The sequence below is a fragment of the Capricornis sumatraensis genome, chromosome 4 (genome assembly GCF_032405125.1).
Source record: "Capricornis sumatraensis isolate serow.1 chromosome 4, serow.2, whole genome shotgun sequence".
NCBI lineage: Eukaryota > Metazoa > Chordata > Mammalia > Artiodactyla > Bovidae > Capricornis > Capricornis sumatraensis.
Genome location: NC_091072.1, coordinates 145,292,561 through 145,319,416, shown reverse-complemented (window position 1 = coordinate 145,319,416; position 26,856 = coordinate 145,292,561). Strand labels below are relative to the sequence as shown.

At 47.4% G+C, this 26,856-nt stretch overlaps 1 protein-coding gene and 1 pseudogene across 2 annotated transcripts; one reads left to right on the top strand and one right to left on the bottom strand.

The window, feature by feature from the left end:
* Positions 1 to 240: 240 nt before the first annotated feature.
* FOXJ2 (forkhead box J2) lies at positions 241 to 18,337 on the bottom strand. 2 transcript variants are annotated; one of them, XM_068971301.1, is made up of 11 exons: positions 17,808 to 18,337; positions 10,652 to 10,998; positions 8,455 to 8,529; positions 7,420 to 7,488; positions 7,108 to 7,248; positions 6,434 to 6,629; positions 4,984 to 5,343; positions 4,332 to 4,433; positions 2,342 to 2,551; positions 1,404 to 1,505; positions 241 to 389 (listed from the first exon to the last, which is right to left on the bottom strand). In XM_068971301.1, the coding sequence occupies exons 2-11, from the start codon at positions 10,982 to 10,984 to the stop codon at positions 301 to 303; spliced, it is 1,677 nt and encodes a 558-aa protein (XP_068827402.1). In that variant the 5' UTR covers positions 10,985 to 10,998; positions 17,808 to 18,337; the 3' UTR covers positions 241 to 300. The 2 variants fall into 2 exon arrangements, with proteins under 2 accessions (XP_068827402.1, XP_068827401.1); XM_068971300.1 differs by having other exon boundaries at positions 1,404 to 1,502; positions 17,808 to 18,119.
* A 7,325-nt stretch (positions 18,338 to 25,662) lies between these two features.
* On the top strand, positions 25,663 to 25,963 carry LOC138079153 (acylphosphatase-1 pseudogene; annotated as a pseudogene).
* Positions 25,964 to 26,856: the final 893 nt, after the last annotated feature.

The following is a 26,856-nucleotide window of genomic DNA, read 5'->3' as shown; positions in this document are numbered from 1 at the left end:
GACCATGGTGTGGTGACAGGAGACTGGAGACAGCATATAAGCAATAATAATAATAATAATATAATAAGAATAATAATAAAAGAATTAGGAAAAGAAACAAGAAGGAAGAGGAAGAATGAGGCAGGAAAGAGGGGGTTATCTTCGGCAGCATCTTGCGGTGGCTTCTCTGGCAGAGAAAGAAAAAAAAAAGGATATATATCTATATACAGGAAAGGGCAGAAGGGTGGGCGGGGGCTGGGCTTCCCCCACTGCCCTGTGTCACCACCCAGCCCTGGGCTGATGGCCGGGCTCTCAAATGCACTAGGTAATCAAGTCCCAATCGAAGTCATCTGGGATCTCCTCACTGGCCCCAGGAGGTGGGACCGGTGGCCGAGGGACCATGTGGTGTGCTGTGGAAAGAGAAAAGGAGATTAAGAGGAGAGGGCATGGGAGGCCAATCTGTCCATCTCGATGGATGGTGGTCAACCCCAAGCACCACCAGGGGGAAGGTCTGGGGAAACTACCGTCCTTATCAGCCCAGAGTTATTTTTGCCTCCAGCCACCACTTCAGTGAGGTCCCAGGAAAGAAACTAGAGTAAACTACGTCATGCGACAATGTAACAGCAGTACAATGTAACAGCCATTAAAAATTATACTTATGGGGAATGCCCTGGTGGTCCAGGGGTTAGGACTCCTTGTTTCACTTCCTAGGGCCTGGGGCTTGATCCCTGGTCAGGGAACTAAGATCCCACAAGCCATGTAGAGTAGCCAAAAAAAAAAAATTATATTTTCAAAGACTATATAATAACATCAAAAAACATACAAAATATACTACTATTTGAAATAGCAAAACAGAGATTTGTATATAAGAAGGAATACATGGACAAAGACACCCTAAATTGAAAACACTGTGGTTAGGCAGGATGATAACAGCAGTTTTTCTAAAATGCATTTACAGGTGAAGGATCTGTTCATTTTGCACTATTCATGATAATTTAGGGTATCCACGCCTACTCCCACCAACAGAGATAGTTCAATCCCAGACTCCTGATACTAGAGGTCCAGTGACATGGGCACCAAGCAGGTACATGTATATAACATGTTCATTTCATTTGTCTGAGTGCATCTTCCATCCAGATTCCGAAGTGAGGCATACATGTTCTACTTGTCTACCTTTTGTTTATAATCATGCTTCTACTTTTTGTCATCACGGTAGGCATGGGCTAATTTTAAAGCACATTGATCTTCTCTTGTCTCCCATGACATATACACCTCCCTAGCAGGCGGCCCACCCTCAGTCTCAGGAACCAGGAGGGCTCACCAGCTCTGGCAGGCGCAGGCAAAAGGGCTCATAATGCAGGCTCGGAGCCACAGGAAAGCCAAACAAACTCGTTGGTGTTTAAAACAAGCCTCCTGGCTCTTACCTGGGCGACTGTATCCTGCTGAGTCCTGGGTGGGGAGTGGGTACATTGGTGATGGGCCAGGGTAGAGATGGGGGGCTTGAGGGTGCACGTAAGAGTTCACTGCTGTGAAAGCAAGACAAGAGTTAAGTGAGTGGGACCCCTGTACTCAAGGAAGCAAGAGTCTGATAGAGAGGGTGACGTACTCCCCATCACCTTCAGCTTTTCTCCCTTCCCCGCTCTGTTTTATAGCTCTTGTGGGCATCAGTGCTTTCTACAGAAGCTCTCAGTCCTAGTCACTTAGGGTACAAAGGCAAAGGCACCCGATACTAGCCCCTGCAATATCACTGCTATCATCAGGGTGATAAACACAGAACCTTAATCACTGACTCTCCCTCCCTTCACTGGTTTGCCGATCATGACCCTATGTGATATGATCCAGGGAGGGGTTTCCTGAGACACCAATTTAGAACAGGGACTTTCTCTTCCCTTTTCTTAAGTAACCCTGACCTCCCAGATCAAGATCTAAAAGGAAGACTTCCCTTGGAGTCCAGTGGCTAAGAATCCACGTGTTAATGCAGGGGACACAGGTTCAATCCCTGCTCCGGGAAGATCCCACAAGCCATGGGGCAGCTAGGCCCATGTGCCACAGCTACTGAAGCCCGTGAGCCCTAGAGCCTGCACTCCACATCAGGAGAAGCCACCACAGTGAGAAGCCCACACACCTCGACTTGAAAGCAGCGCCCACTCACTGCAACTAGAGAAAAGTCTGTGCACAGCAACCAAGACTCAGAGCAACCAAAAGGAAAAAAAATAAAAATAAAAGGAAATACAGTCTATTTCTTTGGCATTTGGATCAGTGCACATAAGCTGATGTTTCTCAGTTCTCTTCCACCCTTCTCATCCCCGTTCCTTCGCATCATCCAGTCTCCACCTCCTTGGCAACTGGCTTCGTGCGGTACCTTGGTTCATGGCCGGCTCCTGCTTGCCACTGGTGAGGGCACAGGAGTCTGCGATGCGGGCGGGGGCGGGTGGCCGGTGGGAGCCCCCCTGGGGGGGCACGTGACCAGTCTGAGTGAGGAAGTGGTTGAGGGAGTCACACAGATTGGCGATGTGATGCTGGTCCAGGCTCCAGTTCTTCTGCTCTGCCTGCCGCAGGCTCTCCATCAACTCTGCCAGTAAAGAAGCAAGAAATGCTAACTCCTGTTATTTTTGCAATGAATGGTGAGATTTCAAATTTAAATTTTTGCTTTCTGAATTTATCTGTTGCTTGACAGGCATTATAAAAAATAAACTGTCTAGTCCATTAAAAAAAAAAATGCTAACCTTGCTGGAGCCCCAACACCCCTAGTGGTTCTATACCTAAGTCACTGCTCCAGTGACACTGTCAATCAACACCACTGATTATATGCGCTACTGAGGAAATGGCAACCCACTCGAGTATTCTTACCTGGAAAACCCCAAGGATAGAGGAGTCTGGTGAGATCTACAGTCCATGTGGTTGCAGAGAGTCAGACATGACTTGGCAACTAAACAACAACCCCCAATAATTGACATCTACATTTTCAAACTCTCATTCTATTTCTTCCTTATCAAACTCATATAATTTCCATATTACTGGTGAATAAAACTTTCAAAGTAACTGAGTGAATTAGCCATGGTCATATTGTCAGTCACGAATTTTCCTGGGAAGAATACTGGAGTGGTTTGCCATTTCCTCCTCCAGGGGTCTTCACGACCCAGGGACCAAACCCCATGTCTCCTGCATTAGCAGGTGGATTCTTTACCAGGTGCCACCTGGGAAGCCCCCATACTGTCAATAAATGGTGGCAAAACTATAAAATGGTGATCCAGGGCTTCTGAATAGAGTCCTCCTTCTCCCAGAGAGAAAACTGAGTAGAATAAACCACTGTCATTTTGAATAAAGGCAAAAATTAATCAAGATAAAAAACTGGCTTAAAATTCAACATTCAAAAAATAAAGATCACGGCATCTGGTCCCATCACTTCATGGCAAATAGATGGGGAAACAATGGAAACAGTGAGAGACTTTATTTTCTTGGGCTCTAAAATCACCACAGATGATGACTGCAGCCATGAAATTAAAAGACACTTGGTCCTTGGAAGAAAAGCTATGACCAACCTAGACAGCATATTAAAAAGCTGAGACATTACTTTGCTGACAAAGGTCTGTATAGTCAAAGCTATGGTTTTTCCAGTAGTCGTGTATGGATGTGAGAACTGGTCCATAAAGAAAGCTGAGTACTGAAGAATTGATGCTTTTGAACTGTGGTGTTGGAGATGACTCTTGAGAGTCCCTTGGACTGCAAGGAGATCAAACCAGTCAGTCCTAAAGAAAATCAGTCCTGAATATTCGTTGGAAGGACTGATGCTGAAGTTGAAACTCCAACACTTCGGCCACCTGATGCGAAGCACTGACTCACTGGAAAAGACCCTGATGCTGGGAAAGACTGAAGGCAGGAGGATGAGATGGTTGAAGGCATCATCGACTCGATAGACGTAAGTTTGAGACATGGAAGCTGCCGTGCTGCAGTCCATGGGGTTGCAAAGAGTGGAACACAACTGAGTGACTGAACTAAAGATTAACTTGAAGAAGGTATCAATATTATCCACCTTGTGTAACATGAAATCCTCCATCCTCAAGCTTTACTTGGAGAAGGAAATGGCAACCCACTCCAGTATTCTTGCCTGGAAAATTACATGAACAGAAGAGCTTGGAGGGCTATAGTCCAAGTGGTCACAAAGAGTTGGACATGACCGAGCACACAAGCTTCACTTAACCATCCCCTCTGGTTCCAGTTTCCATTGGGTTTTTCCACTTACACTGCATCCCTCAACCAGCCCCCCCGCCCCCCACCTCGCCCAGGCACCACCGGTTCTTCTGTTTTGTTTTGCTTTTTCTTATTTCAGGCACCATCACTCAGTCACCAACCTGAGAACTGTGACTGCTCAATGCTGGACCAGTTGAGCCGGTTCACCATCTTAAAGCTTTCCTTTAAGGAATCGATATTGGAGCACCAGTCTGGAGGAAAGGCTGTGAAGAGGAAGGGGATGGGGAAATAAGACAGAGTGAGAGGCGAGACAGCCACCAACTGACAGCAGACTGAGTTATGAATGCAAGATTCTTGCATCTACAAGATGCAAGTTACATTACCAAGATAACTTTGGACTCTCCCTCCCTGGAGATTTAGGACAAACCGAGCTATTGATGCTTTAATTACAAACAGCCCAGCTCAAAGACAAGAGAAGAAGTAAAACAATCCAAATTTGTCTAAAAATTCTCTTAATATAGAGCTCCAATTTGCAACTTCTGTTGCCCACAGGAGCTCTGGTGGGAGAGTAAGGCTTAAAGAGCCACTATTGGGACTTTCCTGGTGGTCCAGTGGTTAAGACTGCCCTTCCAATGCAGGGCGGGGCAGGTTCGATCCCTCCTGGGAGAACGAAGATCCCAAATACCAGTAGCTTCGGAAACAAATAAAAGACCCGCTGTTAATTTCCTAACCAATCCCATCTCCTTCCAGAGTCAGAACAGGAAGGTCAGAACTGGCAGTCCTTAGGGGGGTCTGCGCACCTCGCTTACTCACCAAAGCCAGTGCTGTTGATGGGTGCCTGGCCTTGTGCCTGTTGCTGTGGCGGCGGCTGCTGGGCGGGGTGGGAATGGGGGTGGTGCTGATGGGCGTGGTAGCCTCCGTGCTGCAGCGGGGGCGGGTGCATGGCCATCACCTGGTGCGGCCCGTAGCCCTCGGACCCCGCTGGCTTCCCCCCAGGTGGGGTACAGCCGTCGGGGCTGGGGGTGTGCAGTGGCGGCGCACCCCCGACAGCAGAGGTGCCCTGGGCGGGTGCCTGCGGCTGTGACTGCGGGGGTGGCGGCTGCGGCTGCTGTTGCTGCTGATACACGTAGTAGTTGTTGGAGGGCGGCAGGTCCCCCAGGAGAGACGAGAAGCCTGCGGCGGGGTGGGGGTGGGGGAGGCAAAGTGGGTCAGGATTTCCACGGGGTTGAGACCCGAGACCTCAGACCCAGAAAAGGCAGCCGACGAAGGGTAAGGCCAGTCTGGACAGCAGGGTCCCCTCCAGCCCTGGCCCCCTCCAGCCCCTGGGCAGGTATAACCAACAGACAGAGGGAGGGTCTTGACAGCAGGACAACTGCTGAAATTTTAGCCAAATGTCAACATGCATCTTTTTTATGCTGTTTTTCAAGGATACTGATTAAGGAATCATAGTTTCCAAAGACCTCAGACATCAGATACATGTGCTGTGCTTAGTCGGTCGGTCGTGTCTGACACTTTGCGACCCCCCTGGACTGTAGCCCACCAGGCTCCTCTGTCCATGAGGATTCTCCAGGCAAGAATACTGGAGTGGGTTGCCATTTCCTTTTCCGGGGGATCTTCCCAACCCAGGAATCGAACCCAAGTCTCCTGTTCAGCAGGCAGTTTCTTTACCACTGAAACATCTAGAAAGCCCCCAAATTAACATAAATATATTAAAATTTTTAAAAATGAAGTTGTTCTCACAATCAAACGCAGAGATCCTTTAAAAAAAAAGAAACTGCTGTCCCCTAGTGGCCATCCTCATAATGACTTGGAGCAGCCATTAAATCACAGCCCTTAGTTCTAGAAGGGGGATCCTCCAGCTCACTTACTGCAGCTAAGGAGCCAGCCCACTGCCTCTTGAGACAGCTGTCCTTCAGCACTAAGTGAGAAGAGATCTGACTGCAGACAGTTTTGGCTCATGACACACCTTCTTCCCTGACCAGTGATCACCCTCTCCTCGCGTTACACGTAGGAAAGAGGGAGAGAAGAGAATGTCACCATCTGTTCAAAAATACAAGGACAGGGACTTCCCTGGTGGTCCATGGGCTAAGACTCCCCGCTCCCAGTGCAGGGGACCTGGGTTCAATGCCTGGTCAGGGAACTAGACCCCACATGCCACAACAAGAGCTCACATGCCACAACTAGGACCTGGTACAACCAAATAAATATTAAAAAAAAGGAAAATACAAGGACATCCCAGCTTCCCTCCCCAGCCCAGACTCACCGTGCTGAGACGAGGAGGACTTCTCCAGCATGGACTTGTAGAGGTTGCGGAAGGACCAGCTTAGATCCTGAAAATTGATCTCTGAGTAGGAGAATTTGAAGTCATGGTTGGTGTTGTATAGGGGAGGGGGCCCCTCAGTGCTCTCTCGACCTGGACCCGCCGCTGCCACCGCTCCACCGTCCACAGACCCTGTGCCCTGCAGGAAGAGGCAAGAAAGACTTGGTCCATGTCCTATGTGAGGGACCCATACAACACTTAAGTGGATGCCAAGCTCTCCTGCCTATCCTTTTCATCCTCTCCCATCCTTTCAATGAACGAGCATCATTTTTCTCCTTTTCTCATTCCTGTCTTGATATAGTCTCTTGCCCTTTCCCTGTGTTGCATCCATGCTCGTCTTTCTTTTCTCGGAACCTTTTTTGGCTCCCTTTCTTGTCTTCCCACCATTTTTATTTTTCTGATCTTTCTTAAAATGTTTCTCTCTGCCTTTTGCTCTCTTCCTCTCTCTGCTTCCCTGTTTCCTTCTTTTGCTTTCTCCTTCTATCCCAACTTATCTGCCTGCTACAGCAGACACTCAATACATAATTTTCAACTGACAGACATATCAATCTATTCAATCACCCACCCATCCACCCATCCATGCATCCCTTACGCCTCCTGCCACCTCCACCTCCTACCTGGCTATAGCTGGCAATCGATGTGGGGCTCTGAAGTGGTATCTGAGGATTCCCCTCAGGAGGCAGTGAGGCTTCTCCACTCCCTGGAACCCCTCCCCGTGGACTCTTGCTGGCCTCCTGTTCTGGTGAATCCTGAGACAGCTGAGGGTTGTGAAAAAAGAGCAGTCTATAAGCAGATGCTAAACCTCCCCACGTGACCCATGGTTCCATCCTCCCTGGTATCTGACCTTTGCCCCACGTTTAGGAAATGACTGGGAGACATGGGAGGAGCAGCAGGCTCAAAAATGGCATCTCATTGAGGTAGAGACTTACATCATCCTCTGGAGGGTGGCGTCTCTTCCGGGAGATGTCAGGACAAGTATCAATCGTCCAATAAGAGCCCTAGAAGAGCCCACCGCCGGAGAGGAGAAAAATCATTAAATATGGAAATACCGCCCACTGGAAAAGTAGACATTTGAAAGGATTTTCATATAAAATAGGGCTTCCCTGGCTTCATATAAAATAGGCGCTACCATAAAATGGTAACGAATCCTCCTGCAATGCAGAAGGCATAGGTTTGATCCCCGAGTCGGCAAGATCCCCCGGAGAAGGGAATGGCTACCCATTCCAGTATTCTTGCCTGGAGAACTCCATAGACAGAGAAACTTGGTGGGCTTGCAGAGTCCACGGGGTCACAAAGAGTCAGACACGACTGAGTGACTGTCATTTCTTCATATAAAATAAGAGCTATATTAAGAAAAATGACTGGCAACTCACATAGAATCCTGAGAGTAACAGCTATATTTGAGTACTAAATCCGTCCTAACAGCTCACAGAGTATGTCAGAGGTACCCTCTGTGGTCCAAACACAGGTCTTGATCATACTGAAGATGCAGAATACAGCATCCACCTCAAAGAGCTGCAAATGCCCCAACCAACCTACCCCTTCCCTGTGATCTAAGGCAAAACTCTCTGAGAGTTTAGCACCCATGGCTGTGCAACAAAGAGGATGATCTACCACTTCTCCCCTTCGAAGACAAAAACCATGAGATTTTTCTATAGAAAAATGCCTCCAAAGCTTATTTTACATCTAGAAAGAGCCTGATACACCAAAAGAGGGCATCGAAGTCAATTTTTTCATAAATATTTCTATTAGGAAAAAATTTCACAGCTTTCCTTAGTCATTCATTCTTGTGAGGACCCATAAGTTTGATAACCAAGCTCTTCCTCTGAGAGAAAAATAAAGCTGCTTCTCTAATTAATACAATTTCCTCTTCTGGGTAATTAAAACAGCCACAGGACTCTGAGCTGTCAGCTACTCTCCTTTCCTTCCTGGTCCTCCCCTCTCCAATTACAGCTGAATCTCACCTTTCCAGGGTCATCCCGTGGTCTGGGCACCTTCCGGAAACACTTGTTGAGAGAAAGATTGTGCCGAATTGAATTCTGAGGAAGCAGAGAAGCAAGTTAGATTTGAGTATCATGCAAAGCAGGAAATTTTCCAATAGTTCACAAAAGGACACAAAGGGAAATAACACACGCTAAAGTCCAAGTGTCAGGGTAAACTGAGCACCTCATAACCATACTGATGGAGGAAATCGCCTATCAGATAGCAAGAGCAATGAGATAAGAGAAAGCAATTAAATCGATGAGAGATAACTGCTGTAGATTTGACTACCTGGTGCTTCTAGAGAGCTGATTATATATAGTTTTCTCAATCTTTCCACCCAAATCACACCCAACTGACAACAGCTATATAAATGCCTCAAAATCACATTTGCACAAACCTAAGTGCCCATCCACAGTTGAATGGATAAAGAAGATGTGGCATATAAATACATGGCATATACATATATACACATATATACACAGTGGAATACTGCTCGGCCATTAAAAAGAGTGAAAATTTTGCCATTTGCAGCAATATGGACCGATCTGGAGGGCATTATAGTGAAATAAGTCAGACAGAGAAAGACAAACTATATGATATCATTTACCCATGCTATCTAAAAAATAGAACAAACTAGTAAATACAACAAAAAAAAGCAGCAGACTCACAAATATAGAGAACAAACCAGTGGTTACCAGTGAGGAGAGGGAAGGAAGTAGAGGCAATACACAGGTAGGGGATTAAGAGGTACAAACTATTATATATAAAATCAGCTGCAAGGATATATTGCATTGATACAATATGGAGAATAAACACAGATTTTATATTAACTATAAATGAAAGTATAACCTTTAAAACTGTGAATCACTATACTGTACACCTTAACTTAATAATATTGTATAGCAACTATATGTCAATTAAAAAAGAATCACATGTGCTCAGCTCCTTAATTCATTCTATCAATAGTAAAAGAACGTTTTAAAATTAATGATGTGGGAATTCCCTGGAGGTCCAGTGGTTAGGACTCCGAGCTTTCACTGCCAAGGGCACAGGTTCGATCCCTAGTCGAGGAACTGAGATCACATAAGCTACAGTGGCACAGTCATGAAAAAAAAAATACAAAACTGATGATGTAATGATGTAAATGATAACAAAATATAAATTATAAGTGAAACCAGGTACAATTCACCTTTTTGTCTTCTCAAGAGCCCAGGGAATGATCACATTTGGAGGAAAGAAATATACATGCCTTGGGTGAAGTTGGTGGGGGCTGTGGCAGCTAGCAGGAACATATTTATAAAGGAAAAACTGAATGTTTTCAACAGTTTCCAGCTCACCATCTGGCTTGTATGTGAGCTGATGATTTACAGAGTGACACAGCTACATTAAATCCCCGTTTCTACTCAACAACTGGCAAGTGAGTGATTGCTCCCAAGGACTGAGAACATCAGCCTTCCTTCCATGCGTGGAAGAGGAGGCCCCTTTTTCCTTCATCTCCAGCCAAACCACTTATCCTCTCCTTCCTTGCTTGGTGGATGAGCTGCTGGGGAAGGACCTAATTACATTATTTTTTTTCCTTGGTACATAGTTTTTAAAAAGATAATGACTGTGTGCAATGAAGCTCTGCAAACCAGATGAGGTTCAAGCTCTAGGTAGGATGGAGAGATGCCATGCCTTGCATGTGACTTCAACAGAGCAGAATGGCAATAAATATCTGTGAAATAAACCAAGGGACAAGAGGGTAGGATGAGGGACTTCCCTGGTGGCCCAGTGGCTAAGACTCTGTGCTCCCAATGCAGGGGGCCTGGGTTCAATCCCTGGTCAGGGAACTAAATGTTGCATACCATCACTAAGCGTTCACATGGCGCAACTAAGACCTGGCACAGCCAAATAAATAATTTTGTTTTTCAAAGACAGTATGGTGAGCATCAGCATCCTGCCATACCGTAACTATACTCAGAGGTTCGGTATCACTGGAATTTCCCAGATACACCTTATGAAAGTTGTTCAACTCTGGAAAAAAAAAAAAAAAGTAAGGGATGGGAGATTTGAGATTTTTAAGTTCACACATCTCTGAGACAGCTCAGAGTGAAGTGGACCAGGTTACAGGAAGACACAAAAGTAGAGGAAAGTGTTGTCGAGGCTAAGAACCATCTCAGGGCATAGAAGCTGTCCCACCTTCCAACCAATGCCTGCATTCTTGTAATAGGGGAAGTTGTCACAGATCCAGCGGTAAATCTCACTGAGGGTCATCTTCTTGGCTGGAGAGGAGTTGATGGCATACGTGATGAGGGTGGCGTAGCTGTACCGGGGTTTACCGTCCTGGTGAACGGCAGCCTCGTCTTTGCTCAGCGTGGCGTTCGGATCTGTGGGGGAGCCTGGTGGACATTTGCGGCTCCCACCAGGAGGCCCAGCCTGAGAAGCGCTTCCCAGCTTCTCGATGGTGGCCCGGAGAGTCAGCTGGGGGAGCCAGTCTATGGAGGTGAGGCTGCTCTCTAGGTCAGAAGCCATGGTATTTTTGGATTCTGCAGAGAAGAGGTAAATAAAATAGACAAGTGTTACCCGTGGCAAGTAATACCAAATCTTAGGGCTTTCGGGGAAGGACAGTTTCTTCTTACTCTAATTCCTATAGAAGACTCCACTCACAAGATAACCAGGTTCGCAGAACCCTCATACGTCACCAATCCCCTGCCAGATGACAGACTGGCACTTATCCTGCAACTTCGCATGGAACATGGCCGAAGCCTCTTGCTTCACGCAGGACGAAAAGGGAGATCAAACCACCCAGCAAGTCGAGCTGTGCCTCAATTCTCCTTACTTAAAGCCCTGCAACATAATATTTTAAAGCTTCGTGGAGGGCTTTGCTGGTGGTTCAGTGGTTAAGAATCCGCTTTACAATGCACAGGAGACTGGTTCAATCCCTGATCTGGGAAGATCCCACAGGCAGCAGAGCAACTAAGCCCATGCGGCACAACTATTAAGCCTGCACTCTGGAACCTGCAGTCACAACAACTGCGCACACACGCTGCGATTACTGAAGCTAGAGCCAGTCAGTCCTCGGCAGCTCGTGCACGGAAACTAGAGAAAGCCTGAGTGCAGAAACGAAGACCCAGCACAGTCAAAAAATAAAATAAATAAATCTTTAAAAAACAAAAACACCTGTGTCGAATTGATTTCTTAAAAAACCACTTAGCAGGTAAAACCCGCCAAAGTCTATTCTCCAATTATGTGTCACCTGTTATATTTACGTTCAGCATCCACAGAGAGACAGCACGATCGAACGTGTAAAGAAAAACAATCAGAGTAAACACAAGTATACCCTAAAGAAGCACACATCAACACTTTCAAAGGTATTTCGCATTAGTTCCATCCCTAGTGCTCGCCCTTGGATCCCACATCCATGTGCATACGAAGACTATTAGGTACAGAAGTATGACAGCCAGCCAAACAGGGATGGCAGACAGACAGCGGCCCATGACCAGACACCACAAGGAGATACGCGGCATACGTTACCCACGGGGCACCGACTCACAACACAGAGGGCACGGGCCGGAGGGCGGGAGCACGGCTGCCCTCGCACCTTTAAAGCACCGCCCCCTCGGAGTTCCCGCCCACAGACGGCGACACCAGGAAGAAGTCACTGGCGAGGCCCTCCCACCGCTCGGCCTGCACCGAGCCAGGGAGACACCCAGCTGTGCGCACACCGGTAACAATCAGATAGGCAGCTAAAAATAGCCACTCTGGGGCTCAGGGCTGGCTCCCCTTCTGCCGCCTCCTCCTCCTCTCTCTTGCCTTCCCGGCCAGGCACGCACGCTCGCGGCACCTCCATGCAAACTCCTGGCGCGGCCAACCCGCCCACGCCGGCTGTCTGCACGCCCTGCCGCCACCCACGAGGCCTGGGCGCTCTCTCAAGCGGAGGGGTGCAGCCGGAGTGACGTCTGGGTGGGGGAAGGTGAAGGACAGTGGGTGAGATTTGCATTGCAGGGGCTGGAAAGAGTGGCATGATCCACGTGGTAGCCATTGGCACTTCCCTAGGGTGGAAGCCAGCACCACCCCCACCTCACTCCACCACCACCCCCACTCTGTCCCACCCCCCTTCCCCTACCCCCTCACCTCCCCACCCCATCCCCTTACCCCTCCCAACCCCGCCCAGACATACAAACATACATCAATCGTGCCTGCATGCTCCATCGCTAAGTCGCGTCTGACTCTTTGCGACCCCATGGACTGTATAGCCCACCAGGGTCCTCTGTCCATGGGATTCTCCTGGCAAGAATACTGGAGAGGGTTGCCATTTCCTCCACCAGGGAAACTCCCGACGCAGGAATCCAACCGCCTCTCCTGCACTGGCAGGCAGATTCTTTACCACTGAGCCACCAGGGAAGCCCTCCTGGGAAGCGCCCTGCCCGCCCAGCCCCCCCACCACCATGATTGCTGCCGAACCACCTTGTGACTGTACTGTTGGCCAGGTTCCAGCTAGGGTTCCTTCCTCCGACCCCTGCTGAAGGGGTAATCACTCTTGAGGAGCCAAGGCTAACAAGTCTCAGAATCCTGGACAGAAAACATATTGGGTGTGTCATGCCTAAATCCACACTCACATAATGTGCACCAGCGTTACATACAACTACACGCAAATCCACACACTGTAGTTAGAAGCTCAATCGCAGGCGTGGGCCCAGTCTCCTGCCTGGGGCTATCGGCTCACTCTCCTAGTTCATAACTCCCCTGGCCTGGAGACTTTCTCCCAAGGGTCAGCATGCTCACTCATCCCCTAATCTCTCAGTTCCCCACCCACACAGTCTTTGCATGCGTGTGCACGTCCTGGAGCTCCTCACCAGCAACACATCAACTCCGCCCACTCTGTACTCAAGGAAACACCTTAGTGCCTCAGGGGCCTGGGCAGCGTGAGACCCAACAGCAACCCAGGTTTATAAATAGCATCGCGAAGGGGATTCCCCTTTATCCTTAGCTCCTCTCCTCACCATCCTCCTTTCCCATCCCACCACCACCATTTTGCCCTAAAACCGTGGAAACTTGGAGACTAACAGGGACACTGAATCATTCCAGGAAGCCTCAGAGCTCCCAACTTACTAAGGCAGAGCAGAGCAGCTACTGGGGTAAAGAAGGGTGCATTCCACAGCCATCTGGTTCCGGAGCTATGTTAGCCCAGCTGAACGGGAACATGGCAATGAGTAGGTTCACAATGACCAGGGTTCTCCTGGGTTTCTAAGGAAATTTTACCCTATTATCTCCTGCTAAAGATCCTGGGAAGTTTCACCTTACGAACACAGCAGGGGCTTCCCTGGAAGCACAGTGGATAAGAGTCTACCTGCCACCACTGGGGACACAGGTTCGATCCCTGATCTGGGAAGAGATTCCACATGCCACAGAGCAGCTGGGTCCATGAACCACAACTACTGAGCCCTCATTCTAGAGCCTGTGAGCCGCAACTACTGCAGCCAGTGCTCCGCGACAGGAGGGGCCACTGCAGTGAGAGCCCGGTGGCATGCCTCTGTAACCAAGAGTAGCCTCCACTCAATGCAACTGGAGAAAAAGCCCGCGCAAAGCAGTGAAGACCCTGCCCAGCCAGAAATAAAAATAATAGAAGGAAAGAACACAGAAGCTTTCAGGGGACATTTCATTTGCAACCCTCCCAACACTGGCTAGGGAGGGACAGGAGAATACAATCAAAGCAGTTTACAGAACCCACTTGGCAGGTGCCAATCACTGTGAATTCCGTAAAGGGAAGTGCCCTCACCCTTTTGCTGGTTCTGTGCCCTTCCCTAGCCTTTCCCCAGCACCAGGTTAGGACACTGAGGTTAAATTTAACCTTTCTCCAGCACCCTCCCAGCCAGCCCTCCAGCTACCGCCCCAGCACTCAAAATATCTTCCAATCTTACCAGCTACAAGCCACTTACAGCAAAAGATCCTCCTGATTTCTCAGCACCATTCTCCCTAAACCCATCCCACTTCCTTACCCCCAGCACTTCCCTATTCTTGAAGGGCAGCCCAGCGTGTAGAACCTCAGAGAATGAGGTTCCCTGGTTCTATTATGAACCTTGACACCTACGCGCTGAGTCTCCCTAACCACCCCTTGCTCCCTGAAGCCTTCCTGCCTCAGTTTCCGTCTTCAATAAAAGGGACGCCATCATAAACACTGTCAAAGCTTCATTCCTAGAGGGACATGAATGAAGCTTAAAGAGCTGGTGGCTGCCGTACATTCCACATTCCCCCAAAATAATGGCACCAGGCTAGTGTTTGGGGCTATTATTAGAAAGGTACCCAAAAGGTACTTCCATTTCTCAGTCCAACCAACCCAGTTACCCAGACCTCTCTCTCCAGGTGGGCCTTGTGCCACAGGGCTGGGGCAGAACCTGAGTCAGGCTGCATTCTTCTCTGCAAGCTGGAAGACTGAAAGGAAATACCCATAGAAACTGGGAAAGGCAGCCAAAGGGCAGGCTCCATCACATCCATGGAACGTCTAATGAAGACTACACTACTGGGAGAGAGAGAAAAACAGAAAGCCATTCTGGTGGAGGGGAAGACTGATCCCAGGTGAGACGTGTAAGACCCCAGAAACAGGCACAGTTTTCTTCCCATTTTCTCTGAAAGGCCAGTCATTGTTCTCTGTACAGTGCCAAGGTCAGACATTAAGGAATGATAACTTTCGGCTCTGAACCTAATGCAGAAACTAACAGAGCAGTGGCTAAGTTTGCCACCTTGCTGATTACCAGCCCGACTGTCTGGGTTTCAGTCCTGGCACCACAGCCTACCTACTGGCTGTGCAACCTCAGGCAAGTTACTTAACCTCTCTGTGTTGCAGTTTCTTCATTGGAAAATGCAGGTGATAACTTGTATATACACAGGGTTGTTGGGAGGATTACCTTGAGTTAAAATTTTTAAAGCACTTAGTGAGTGTTATATAAGTGTAGCAATGACTATTTCTGAATAAGAAAAAAGAGAGAGAATAACAGACACTGAAAATTAGAAAAATGGACAGACCATACAGGTAGGCCTGGAAGAAGTAGAAAACCTACAATGAGTTCACAACAGTTTTCAGGATGTCAGAATCTCAAACTTTCTTTTGCGGAGAGTGTCACCCTCCTAAGGACTGACCAGTGCCAGGACTAGTAAACTCCCAAGGATGAAGAAATGGGGGAATATCATCTCCTATTTTCCACAGGGCCCTAGGTCGAGTCATAAGATGTGATCTGGAAAATAGCACCAAGTCATAGTTAATCCAGCCCAATAGCTGTCTGCCCCTAACTGATTCCACGGAGGCAAGGAGACTCAGGGAGACTCAGTCCCAGCACGGCCGCTTAGGCTGTGTGGCAGTGGGTCACCTGGACATGCTCTGGTCCCGTTGGCTCTGGGCCATTCAACAAGTAGCCTTATGGCATCTGGTAAAGTGCTTTGTGGGAAATAGGCTGCTGTTCTCCAGAGCCAGTTCTTTTCAAACAAAAATGGGGGAGGGAGTTCTAGAGTAAACAGCTGAGGATCCTCATGCTTATTAGACCAGAGATGTCAGAGCTGACACTATCAGTCCTAGCAGAAGTGGTCCCAGCCAGAGATCGGGCTGCAGCCACTCAAGAGGGTTCCCACTGGCTGGGGCAGGCCAACCCTGTCCTCCCAGCTGGGCATCCTTACCAGCATTCTCCCCACTTCCCTGCACAGGCGCACCTGTTTTAAGCGGCCTACCAGAAACACACAATTCTCGGTAACTGGAGCCTATTCTGAAAAGCACGTAGACTTGGCCTTGCACCCCTCATGGGGCGCATGATGGGGACAGAGCCACATCCATGTGAAGTAAGAAACAGACGCACGTTGTTTTACAGCGCAGCCCCACAAACCCAGATTACAACCCTATCTCATGGACCACGACCAACAGGTAGCTTCCAGGACACAGCGGATGTACTTAGAGATCCAGGCAGTTCACCCAATGGCCAGACAAAGGAGGAAACATAAAAGCCCAAATAAAAGATGAAGCATCCTGGGACTTCCCTGGTGGTCCCATGGCTAAGACTTTGTGTTCTCTATACACGGGGCCTGGGTTGAATCCCTGGTCTGGAAACTAGATCCCACATGCTGCAACTAAGCCCCAGAGCAGCCAAATAAATAAATAAAAATGAAAGAGAGAGAAAAAAAAGAAAGATGAAGCCTCTCACTTGGATTCGCTGTGGGGTCTAATGCTCCTTACGGAAGACAAGTATTTCCTAGTGGTGAGGCAGAAACACAGGCACCTAGCTGGGGACCCCAGGTTGACAGGCAGAGCGCTATTAAACCCACAGCCCAGACTCCACCAGAAGGATGTCCTGGCACCTTTTTCTTGCCTTTTCTGAAGATCCTGGGCTTTGATGGTTCTTGCTATTTTCCTATGAAAGATACACATTCAAGGTTCCAGAGACCCAGAACTTGCACATGAAACAGGAAGAGATAGGATGAAGCTATCAGGTGATTTTCTGAAAAGAAATTCCTTGGGGGTCAAATCTCCCTGGCAGTCAGCTTATTTCCATGGAAGACTGGAAGTAGGCTGAACATCACCCCTCCCCTCCTCCTCTCCAGGGTCTGCCTTTTTCTGGGGAACTGTCAGCAAAGGACAGGAGCAGTGTCGGGCACTGGGACAGTGGGACCCAGCCAGCATTAAGGACAAACTTCAACCCAGGAGCTGGCATTCCCTGCAGACTTTTTTCTTGCCTTGGGACATGGGATCTCCATTTTCCCTGTGGATGTTATGCTTCCAGCCAGGAATGGAGATGTCATAAGGGGAGGCTGGAAGCAGAGTGAGTGGACAGACTGCTTTTCTTATAAAGGGAGCAGTAATCACTGTGGGCTGGAGAGAACAGCTCTGGTGGACGTTAAATGACCTAGGGTTACAGGTAAGAAAATGTAATACCAATGGAAGCCCCAGACAAGACCAGGCCACAAGATGCCACCATGACTTCAGTGAGAGCCCATTCTCGGTGTGACAAGGCCCAAGGATGGAGGGTGGTGTGGCAGTCCGGTTGGGGTGTGTCTCATCATGACACCGTATGGATGGAGTGCTGGAGATGCAGAGGTTTTCTGATGTCCCTTGCCCTTGGCATGAAAACAAACATTTCCCTAGGGACCTCCAATGAACCCCATCCCATCAGTCCCCCCAACACTAAGAAACCCATTTCTCATAGCCTCTGCAGCAAGATGAGGGTTTGAATCCAGTAGCTTCAGAACACATTTCCCAGAAGAGTCTCTGAGTTGTTGCTCTGCCATCCCAGTAATGAAACCCAAGAGGCACCATCTCAGGCCCCCTACAGCCACTAGTGCCTAAAGAAGACAAAAGATGAAAGAAAGCACTAACCTGTCTCCACGTCAGCTGCAGCAGAGGGTGGGGACCACCTGGTACTGGAGTCTGGGGTTGGAGGGACCCCTCTCTTCAAAGGCAGATGCAGAGCCTCATCCTCAGTGGCTCTTCCCGTTCTTGGCTGAGCCTCCCAAGCTGGGGAGGGGAACTGGGTCCCCCGAGGATGAGGAGTGGAGGGAGGGCGAGGGGGAGGAGAAGGAGGTCCCACCTGGGGAAGGTGGCACACCCCCCACACTCGGCCGGCGACCCTGGGGAGGAGGGGAGGAGCCTCGTCCAACGCGGAGTTGTCTCCTCCCCCTTGGGGGAGTCCCCCTCCCCCCCAAACTGAATCTGTCGGGAGTGGAGGGCTCTTTCTGTTGGCTGGAGATCGGAGCGGAGGGGCTCTGCCCTGTTCCACCGTCCGGGTACAGGGAAGTTGGGGGGACTTCTTCCCCTCTCCTGGAAGGCTGGAAGCCGAGTCGTCTTCTCTCCCTGGGGTGTCCTCTGCTTCTGAACGTGAGCAGTCCTCGCCCCCGTGAGCACGGACTGGGCGGCAGGGTGCCTACTCCAGAGGCATCCCCTCTTCTCTCTGCCCCCCCCAAAGTCCAGAACTGCGGAGTGTGTGTTTGCAGGAGTGGAGGCACGCGGGGCTGCTCACTCGCTTCCTCGGTAAGGATCACCCCTCTACTTTGGGGGCTCCATTCCCGGGACGGTGCGGGGATCCTCCTCGCCTCTAGGAAGGAAAGACTCGCCCCCTAGCGGGGTCTCCTCGGTCCCTCGCCAGGGCGCGAAGGGTCTTCTCCCGTCCCCCTCCCGCCTCCGCTCCCGGGGCGCCACCGAGGGTGGGGTTTGCTTGCTCCCCGCTCTCCCGGAGCTGGCCTGGGCAGCCGGGGCCGGGAGGCCGCGGCTCTGGACGCGCGTCCCTGCGGCGGCCGCGCCTCCTCTCGTCCCGTTCGCGTCCGCTCTGCTCCCGCCGGCGCGTGGAACTCCTCGCGCCGCCGCCGCTCGGGCTCCGGCCAGTCCGGACTCCCCCGGGGAGCCAGGCGGCGGACGAAAGGTGTCAGGGCTCGGCCGGGGCTCGGGCTCGGCGCGGCTCCGCTGCAGGCCCCGGCTCCTCCCCGGCCTCCGCGCCGCGCTCGGCGCCCCTCCCCCGCCCCCGCCCGCCGGGCCGCCGCCGCCGCCGCCTCCCCGCGCGGGTTAAGGAGGAGCGGGCGGCGCAGAGCCTTGGGTGCGCTGCGCCCGGTGAGCCGCGCCGCCGCCCCCCAAGCTCCCGGGGGGAACCGACGCGCGCCGCCCGCGGCCCTGAGGACGCGCGCCCCTCCGGCCGCCACTGGATCCCGTGCAGCTCGCCATCCGCCTGAGACGACACCCACTGCTGTCTGTCGGGAGAGTCCCTCGTTTGCGCCGCAGGAACTGTCAATTTCAGTTCCACGCTAATTCTGCCATACTGATTTTTCTTTTTTTTTTAGTTCATTGCTTTCCATACATAGATGAACATAGGTTTTCCCAGGAATGCCTTTGATAGGTTTCCTTTTTTCCCTGAATAGCTTTTAAAGGGGTATGGGATTGGGCCGAAGTTAGTATATTACACTGATACCATCCCAGAGTTCAGTAAATGCTTGTTGAACGACTGAATGTAGAAGGTGATCAATGACCGTACAACCGAGGAAACTCTGGACCAAACATCGGAAAATCTAGGAGAATCTAAACTTGTGCAAGGCCAAGTTCTATGGCATCCTGGGCGGCGAAGAGGAGGTCCTTATACTCGCCTTACCCACCCAATAAGGCTCCTGCAAGAAGCTAATGATCTCATTTACGTGGAAATGCTTTTTAAACCACTGTACATAAATGTGTAAAGAATATTGTTCAGTTCACTCGGCAATTCTATAACATATCTTATCCGGATCACAGTAGAGAATGTTCATATCCTCTGCCCTTAACAGAATAATCCCCACCCAAAGACAGAAAACACCACCATATGACTACCTCCATTTTTCCTCTTGAACTCATGTTATTCTTCTGCAAATTCTTCTGCAAATTCTTATGTGTTTCATCATCTAGCCTCTTGAACTTTTCTCAAACTACTCTACTTTCTGTTAAATAAGGAGAAAACAATATTATCCGTGAAATATTTTAATTGCTCAAAAAATAAAAAGAATACTCAGGATTACAGCTTGATCACTACATTTCATATTTAGATATTAAAGTTTTTTTTCCTCTTCTGGTTAAATATATAATACTGTATTTTATATATTTACAATGTGCCAGGCATTGATTGAGCTATGCATGTATTATCACATTTAATTCTTCCCAATCCCATAAGGCACTATTATTAAGCCTATTTTACAGATGAGAAAGCTGAAATAGAGCCATAGATTGTGTCTGAGTTCAAATTATTAGTAAAATGCAAAATCAGGACTTAAATTAACAAATTCAAAATCCAAATGATTCTTCTATCTCACTGAGCTGTCAGAATTAAAAGTCATTCCTTTCATTGTAATTAAAGGCAGTCAGTTCCAGCTGAGCCTTCTCTTCCTTTCCTCTCTTCCAACATCCAGAATTAAAATTGTATTTTTCTCTCCTCTTTGAAACATTGATTCATTCTCCCACACACAGATAATTTGGCATCAGATGTTTCTTACTTGTGTTACAGGTTTTGTTATGTTTCTTTTTGCAATCCTTTTTCACTTTTTTTTTAGGTATATGAAATTTGAGGATCAGGGGTAGAGCGGTCAAAGTACTGAAAGTGAGAGAGTTAGGGAAGGCTTAGAATCTCTTCTAGAAATTGAGAAAAGTAAAAAGGTCAAGAAATTATTTGACGTATACAAGATATTTGCTGCAGCATTATATACAGCTGTAGGAAATTAGCTAAACATCTATAATAAGGCAACTGTTAAATACCTTATGGTACTGCTATATAATAGAATACTACTTAGCTTCTAAATGAGTAAATATATTTAACTCTGGAATGTAGAATTAGTGAGTAATTGTTTTAATTCTTATATCTTTAGCTATTTTGCAATAGTCATGTTATTATTTTAAAGAACTAATTTTTTTCATACATCTAAATATTTTCCAGTGAGAATATCATGTTAAAAAAACAGTTTGTATAATATGACTATGTAGGTGATTTCTGTAATATAATATGTATTGATATCTGTATGTATATATTTGTGTATGTACACATACATACACATAGATGGATATACACCCAAAATGTAAGCTTAAAGATTATTATAATTTCTCATGTTCCACTATAATTACTGTTTGTATGGGTTTTGTTTATGTGGTTTTTTTTTTAATTAAAAAAAGAACCTGAAAAGCTAGTTTTGTTTTGTTTTCCCCCGGAGACACTTGCATTTATTCTCCATTTACTTTCTATTAACGAAGGTGATATGGAACAGAATCAAAATGTAAAGGATCCACCCTTCTCAATAATAGAACGAACCTAGTATCTAATTATTCATGTGTGCTATTCTACCTTGAGCAAAATGCTTCTTCTAATATTGGTGACCAATATACCACAATACATATTTTGGAAGCATTTATGAAACACTTGTGTATTACATGAAACATGGTATAGTGGATAAAATTCATGTATTCAAATCCCAGCTTTGACACTCAATAACTGAGAATTTAAGTCATTTAACTGCTCTGGTAGTCAGTTTCCTCATCAGTAAAATGGGGATAATAATATCACCTACTTCATAGTGCTGGGGAGGGATTGTGATTCCACTCACAGAAGGCACTTAGATACGAGCATGGAGGAAGCAGAACCTAGAAGTTGAAAGAGGCTTAAAAGACATAGCAACCAAATGCAATGTATACAGATCAAGAGACACGACACACCTGTCAAACACAATATATGGACATTTCAGGGGATCCTGATTTGAACAAAGGAACTGGGAAAGACACCAATTTCTCAATCAAAATTTCAATCCTGACTTTGGTGATATAAAATAATTATTATATTTTAGATATGTTAAAGAATTATGCTATTATTTTTTTAAAGATTTTTCTCTTTTTAAGATTCATACTAAAGAATTTAGTCATGGAATGCCTGAAATTTGCTTCAAAATAATCAAGTGATAAACGAAAGAGGTATAGATAATAAGAAACTAGCCCTATGTTGCTTATGACAACATAGGCTTTTTTTCATGAATCTGTTTTTAATACTATTCTACTTCTGCATGTGTTTGAAATTTTACAAGATCAATAGTTTTTTAATACTGTTTAAAAAGCTATCGAACGACTGTCAGTATTTGCGTGTGCTTAGTAGCTCAGTCGTGTCCAACTCTGCGACCCCATGGACTGCACTCCGCCAGGCTCCTCTGTCAATGGGATTCTCCAGGCAATAAAACTAGAGTAGGTTGCCATGACCTCCTCCAGGGGCTCTTCCCAACCCAGGCCTCCCGCATTGCAGGGGGATTCTTTTACCGATTGAGCCGCTAGGGAAGCCCTTGTAAATATTTACTATATGCTTTATATTTGTAATGTTATCTGATGTTTGTTTACACCTTTCAGATCACAATGTTTTTATTTACATGAAGTCTTTTAGTACTCACACTGAACGTATATAGTAGCTATTATTATTTCCACTTTACAAATGATAAGACTGAATTAGAGGCAAGACTGGCAGGAGGCCCAATATACCACCTCCGCTCTTCCAGCTTCCAGGGGACCCTCCGTAAGAGTAGTAGGCGGTAACCCACAGTCACTAAGGAACCGGCTCTTGCTTCCTTTAGAGATTGCCGTCAGATCTAGTGGGGAGACAAAAAGCAAACACACAAATGATTCACTTAGAAATATTTATCAGACAAAATTGGAGCCCACATTTGCACATCTAGCCGCTACTTTAAAAGGAACTCTCAGGGAGAAAAGGATAGAATACAGAAGATGAGATTACTCGTAAAAGTTCTCTCCATGGTTTGGATTTCTTTTACGTTATTGTTGTAAGTTTCATTCGTTTATATTCTCTACCAAACCTGTTTATTCTTTCTGAAAATAAAATCAGGCTTAAGGTGAGGGGACCAGAGATGAGAAACTGCCATGGGAAGCGAAGTTGGGAGGCAGGAGGACGTCACATCCCAGCCGCTTGGAGGCCCAAGCACCTCACAGCTCGGCGCCACCTTAAGAAGCGTTAGCATCTCCGCCAACCCTGCTTGCCGTCGGCTCCTCCCACTCCCGTGTCAGCTCCGACCCGGGAACGTGGGGAAGGGAGGAGAGACGCACTGAATGGAAAGATTGGCGCGGGAGTCTGCGGGGTCTCTCCTTCCCCCTGCTCTGCGGCGCGGGGAGGAGCAAGGGCAGCTCGGCCCTTTGGGGTTTGGTCCTTTTCCTGAAGACTCGGGATGGGAACGTGTTCCACTGACACGAGGGGTGGGGGGGCTCATCTTGGGGTGCGGCCGAGGGGAGACACACCTGGGGCGTCTGAGACATACAGTAGGCAAAACTGGTCACAAATTCTAAGTTTAGGAGGTCCGTACGCGTCTCCTTCAAACCATTTCCAAAAGTGGGGGCAAGTTTTCCATTCTCCGCCCAATTCCCCGTCTTCATTTTAATTGATTGGGTTTAAGGTAGGCCGGGCCCAAGGCTGCTTGCTGGTTGGCTGCACAAGTAATCTATCAGGATGACGCAAGCGCGGGGCGGCTGTTTGGGAAGGAAGTGAAGTTTATTTTGGTACCTCCCATCCCAACTACTGATTGGTTGAGATTCGTAGTGATGTAAAACAAGGCATAAAAATGTCCACTAAAGGGCAGGGCCAATTGGCCACACTCTCGGGACGCTGTCTAGGCTGGGACTGGGAAGAGCTAGACGGAGTCGGCTGTTGTGGTGAAGGACCAAATGGATTGAAACCCGGAAATGAGTTTAGTAGGGAGCTGAAGGGAAAGGGAAATTTGCGAAACCTTCCTTGCCCTCAAATAAGGTCATTTCCTGCGTGGGATCGATAGTTTCCTGTTTACTCAGCGAAGTCGGCGGGTACCGTGGTTTTCTGGAATACACGTAATAGTTAAATTCGTATGAGCCTCTGGTCCCAGACTTTCCATTTACTTATATTACCCAAAAGAATGAATGAGACGGAGGAAAGGAAACACGTGGAGTTTAACCATGCCTTTGGGGAAGGATGGGGAAACCGAGGTTCTTGTTTAGAAAGCTAAGGACTGACTGGATGACAGGTTCCAAGCAGGTGGGTTCCTAAAGAAACCATTCACAAAATAATGGGAGAGGCTGGGTAGAGGTGAAGGAAACTATAAAAGTTTGTCTGAATAAAGGACATTGATCAAATTACAGAAACCTACTTGGATCAGTACAGTCGCTCAGTTGTGTCCAACTCGTTGCGTCCCCATGGACTGCAGCACGCCAGGCTTCCCTGGCTATCACCAACCCCCGGAGCCTGCTCAAACTCCCGTCCATCGAGTTGGTGATGCCACCCAACCATCTCATCCTCTGTCGTCGCCTTCTCCTAGGATATGGAATGTATTTTATGCATCGTTGCATATCCGGTGCCTAGCAGTATCTCATACATAGCAGCTTGTGAACCCAAACAAAATAACACGTTTACAAAGTATGTGGCACACTTTCTAAATATTGCAGACATTGAAATATGTTTTTAAAGGTATCTATGCCAATCAGTCCAGAATATTCATTGGAAGGGCTGAAGCTGAAACTCCAATACTTTGACCACCTGATGCAAAGAACTGACTCATTGAAAAAGACCCTGATGCTGGGAAAGATTGAAGGCAGGAGGAGAAGGGGACCACAGAGGATGAGATGGTTGGATGGCATCACGGACTCGATGGACATGAGTTTGAGCAAGCCCTGGGAGCTGGTGATGGACAGGGAAGCCTGGTGTGGTGCAGTCCATGGGACTGCAGAGTCAAACACGACTGAGTGACTGAACTGAAGTGACGGCAGTTTTATGATCCTGGAAAAATGTTTCACACTTACCACCTGGATTGTTCCAGCCATAAATTGAAAGAGAAGTCTACTCCCTGAATCTACCTGGGAGAAGCTACCTACCTGTGAAAAGCTACCAGTGAAAATGCTGCCATTTTCTCCTGAACACCCTGAGGCGTTTAAAATTTGGAAGCAGATTTCCCCTTAAGATAACTTCCTAAAAATATTGAAAAGATAGATGGTGTTAGTGAAAAGATAGCTCTACATCCAGTGAATGAAAAATAAGATGTTTAACCTACAATCAGCAATTCCAGGGTAGGAAGAACTATTTGAATTGAGAGATGTCATCTATACTGTAAATTATGCAATTCCTTTGCTTCCCAGCATTAATAGACCTTTATTATTTTTTTCCCTAGTCCAGACTTTTTCTTAGAGCTAAATTTCAGCAATGCTTTAAATATTGTGCTTTGGAAATTGAGGGACCAGTGTGAGGACTTCCCATTAGTATAACTATCCCCACTGCAGAGCCTGCAAGGGCTCTGGGTCAAGATTAAGTAGCAGGTACATTCTGTTTGTCCAAGGTGATCCCATCTTTTTATGATTCTCCAGGATATCCTAGGCGAGATAGTTTACAAGGGAGTCTATCATATTGGCCTTTCAGTATCACTATGGCCATAGTTTAAAAATAGGAGAAGGAACAAGAGGCAGCTGTATTTGCAATAGTAAGAGTACCATGGGAAAATTATAGGCTATACACAATTCTAGCATAATAAAGTATTGGTATATGTTGCTTATAGCAAGGTGGCAGTAGGGGTGGGACAAGGAAGGAAGGAGCTTTTAAAAATTTTTTGGAGAATTGTTTGTCTAAGCTTTCTGGGCACAGAGATTGCGCACCTGGGAGAACCGTTGGCACAGTGGTTGCAGAGGCAGTCCTGGCTGCATGAGAGGAGGACGATGAGGAGGACTGAGCATCAGCATGGCAGAAGAGGACACGCTGGTATCAGTGGATTAGGAAACACTGGGGAAGGCGCAAGGAGTGTTCTGCAAATATACTCAGGCGGAGGGTAAAAAGCTGGGATTGAGAGGCCAGGTCCAGAACACTGACCAAGGCAGAGGGCAAGGGCGATTGAAAGGTCCCGTCCCCAAAGTGCGTCGTTTGCAAGAATGGCTTGAGACAAGAGGAAATCCCAAAGCAAACGTCCACCAACAGAGCAAACTTCTACAGTGAGAAAGGCATCGCAAAGTTGGCTTACTCAGATTCCCAGCTTGTAAAATAATGGCCAGAATTTAAATTTTCCGAGAGAAACTCAGTGGTTTTGTTTTTTATTGTTAATAGAAATGGAACTACTCTGTGTTCAATATTAGAATTTATCAGTAAGTTACTTTAGTATCAGATATTTGATTATGATTGTATATTATAGGTATGATGGAATGATTACACTGTAAACAATTCTAATCAATGAAAACACCTTAAACCTTCAAAAAAAAAATTGTGTTTATGAGAGAAAAGCGTTTTGTTCCTAGAAATATTAAAAGAATATGGAAACATATAATATTAGTTTTAGGTTAATAATTCATACACGTAAAGCACTGTCACTTTCCCAATGATAATACCCAATGAGTCAAACTAGAAATTGTGTCTCAGGGGACCTCGAATCCAAGGAATGAACTGCTGTTGTTCCTCATCACAGACCCAAGCCCTCCAGCGAGTAAAGATAAACCACTGGCATCTTGATTAGTGAGAACCTCAGACGCTGGGTCAGATAGCCTCTCGGGTGTCAGGGAAAACCTCAACCTCTAGGAGACTAGCTGCTCCCACCTCCCACCCACCTTGTGAAATACTGTGATCATGAGTTACTTTCTTTTTTAAAAAATTTATTCATTTATTTATGTTTGACTGTGCTGGCTCTTCATTTCTACGAGGGCTTTTCTCAAGTTGCAGTGAGCAGGGTCTACTCTCTAATTGTGGTGCGGAGGCTTCTCGTTTTGATGGCTTCTTTTGTTTCCAAGCCTGGGCTCTAGGACACCTGGGCTTCACTAGTTGCAACACGTGGGCTCAGTCGTTGGGGCACACTGGCTTAGTTGCTCCTCCGCATGTGAGGTCTTCCTGACTCAGGGACTGAACCCATGTCTCCAGCATTGGCAGGCGGATTCTTTACCACAGAGCCAC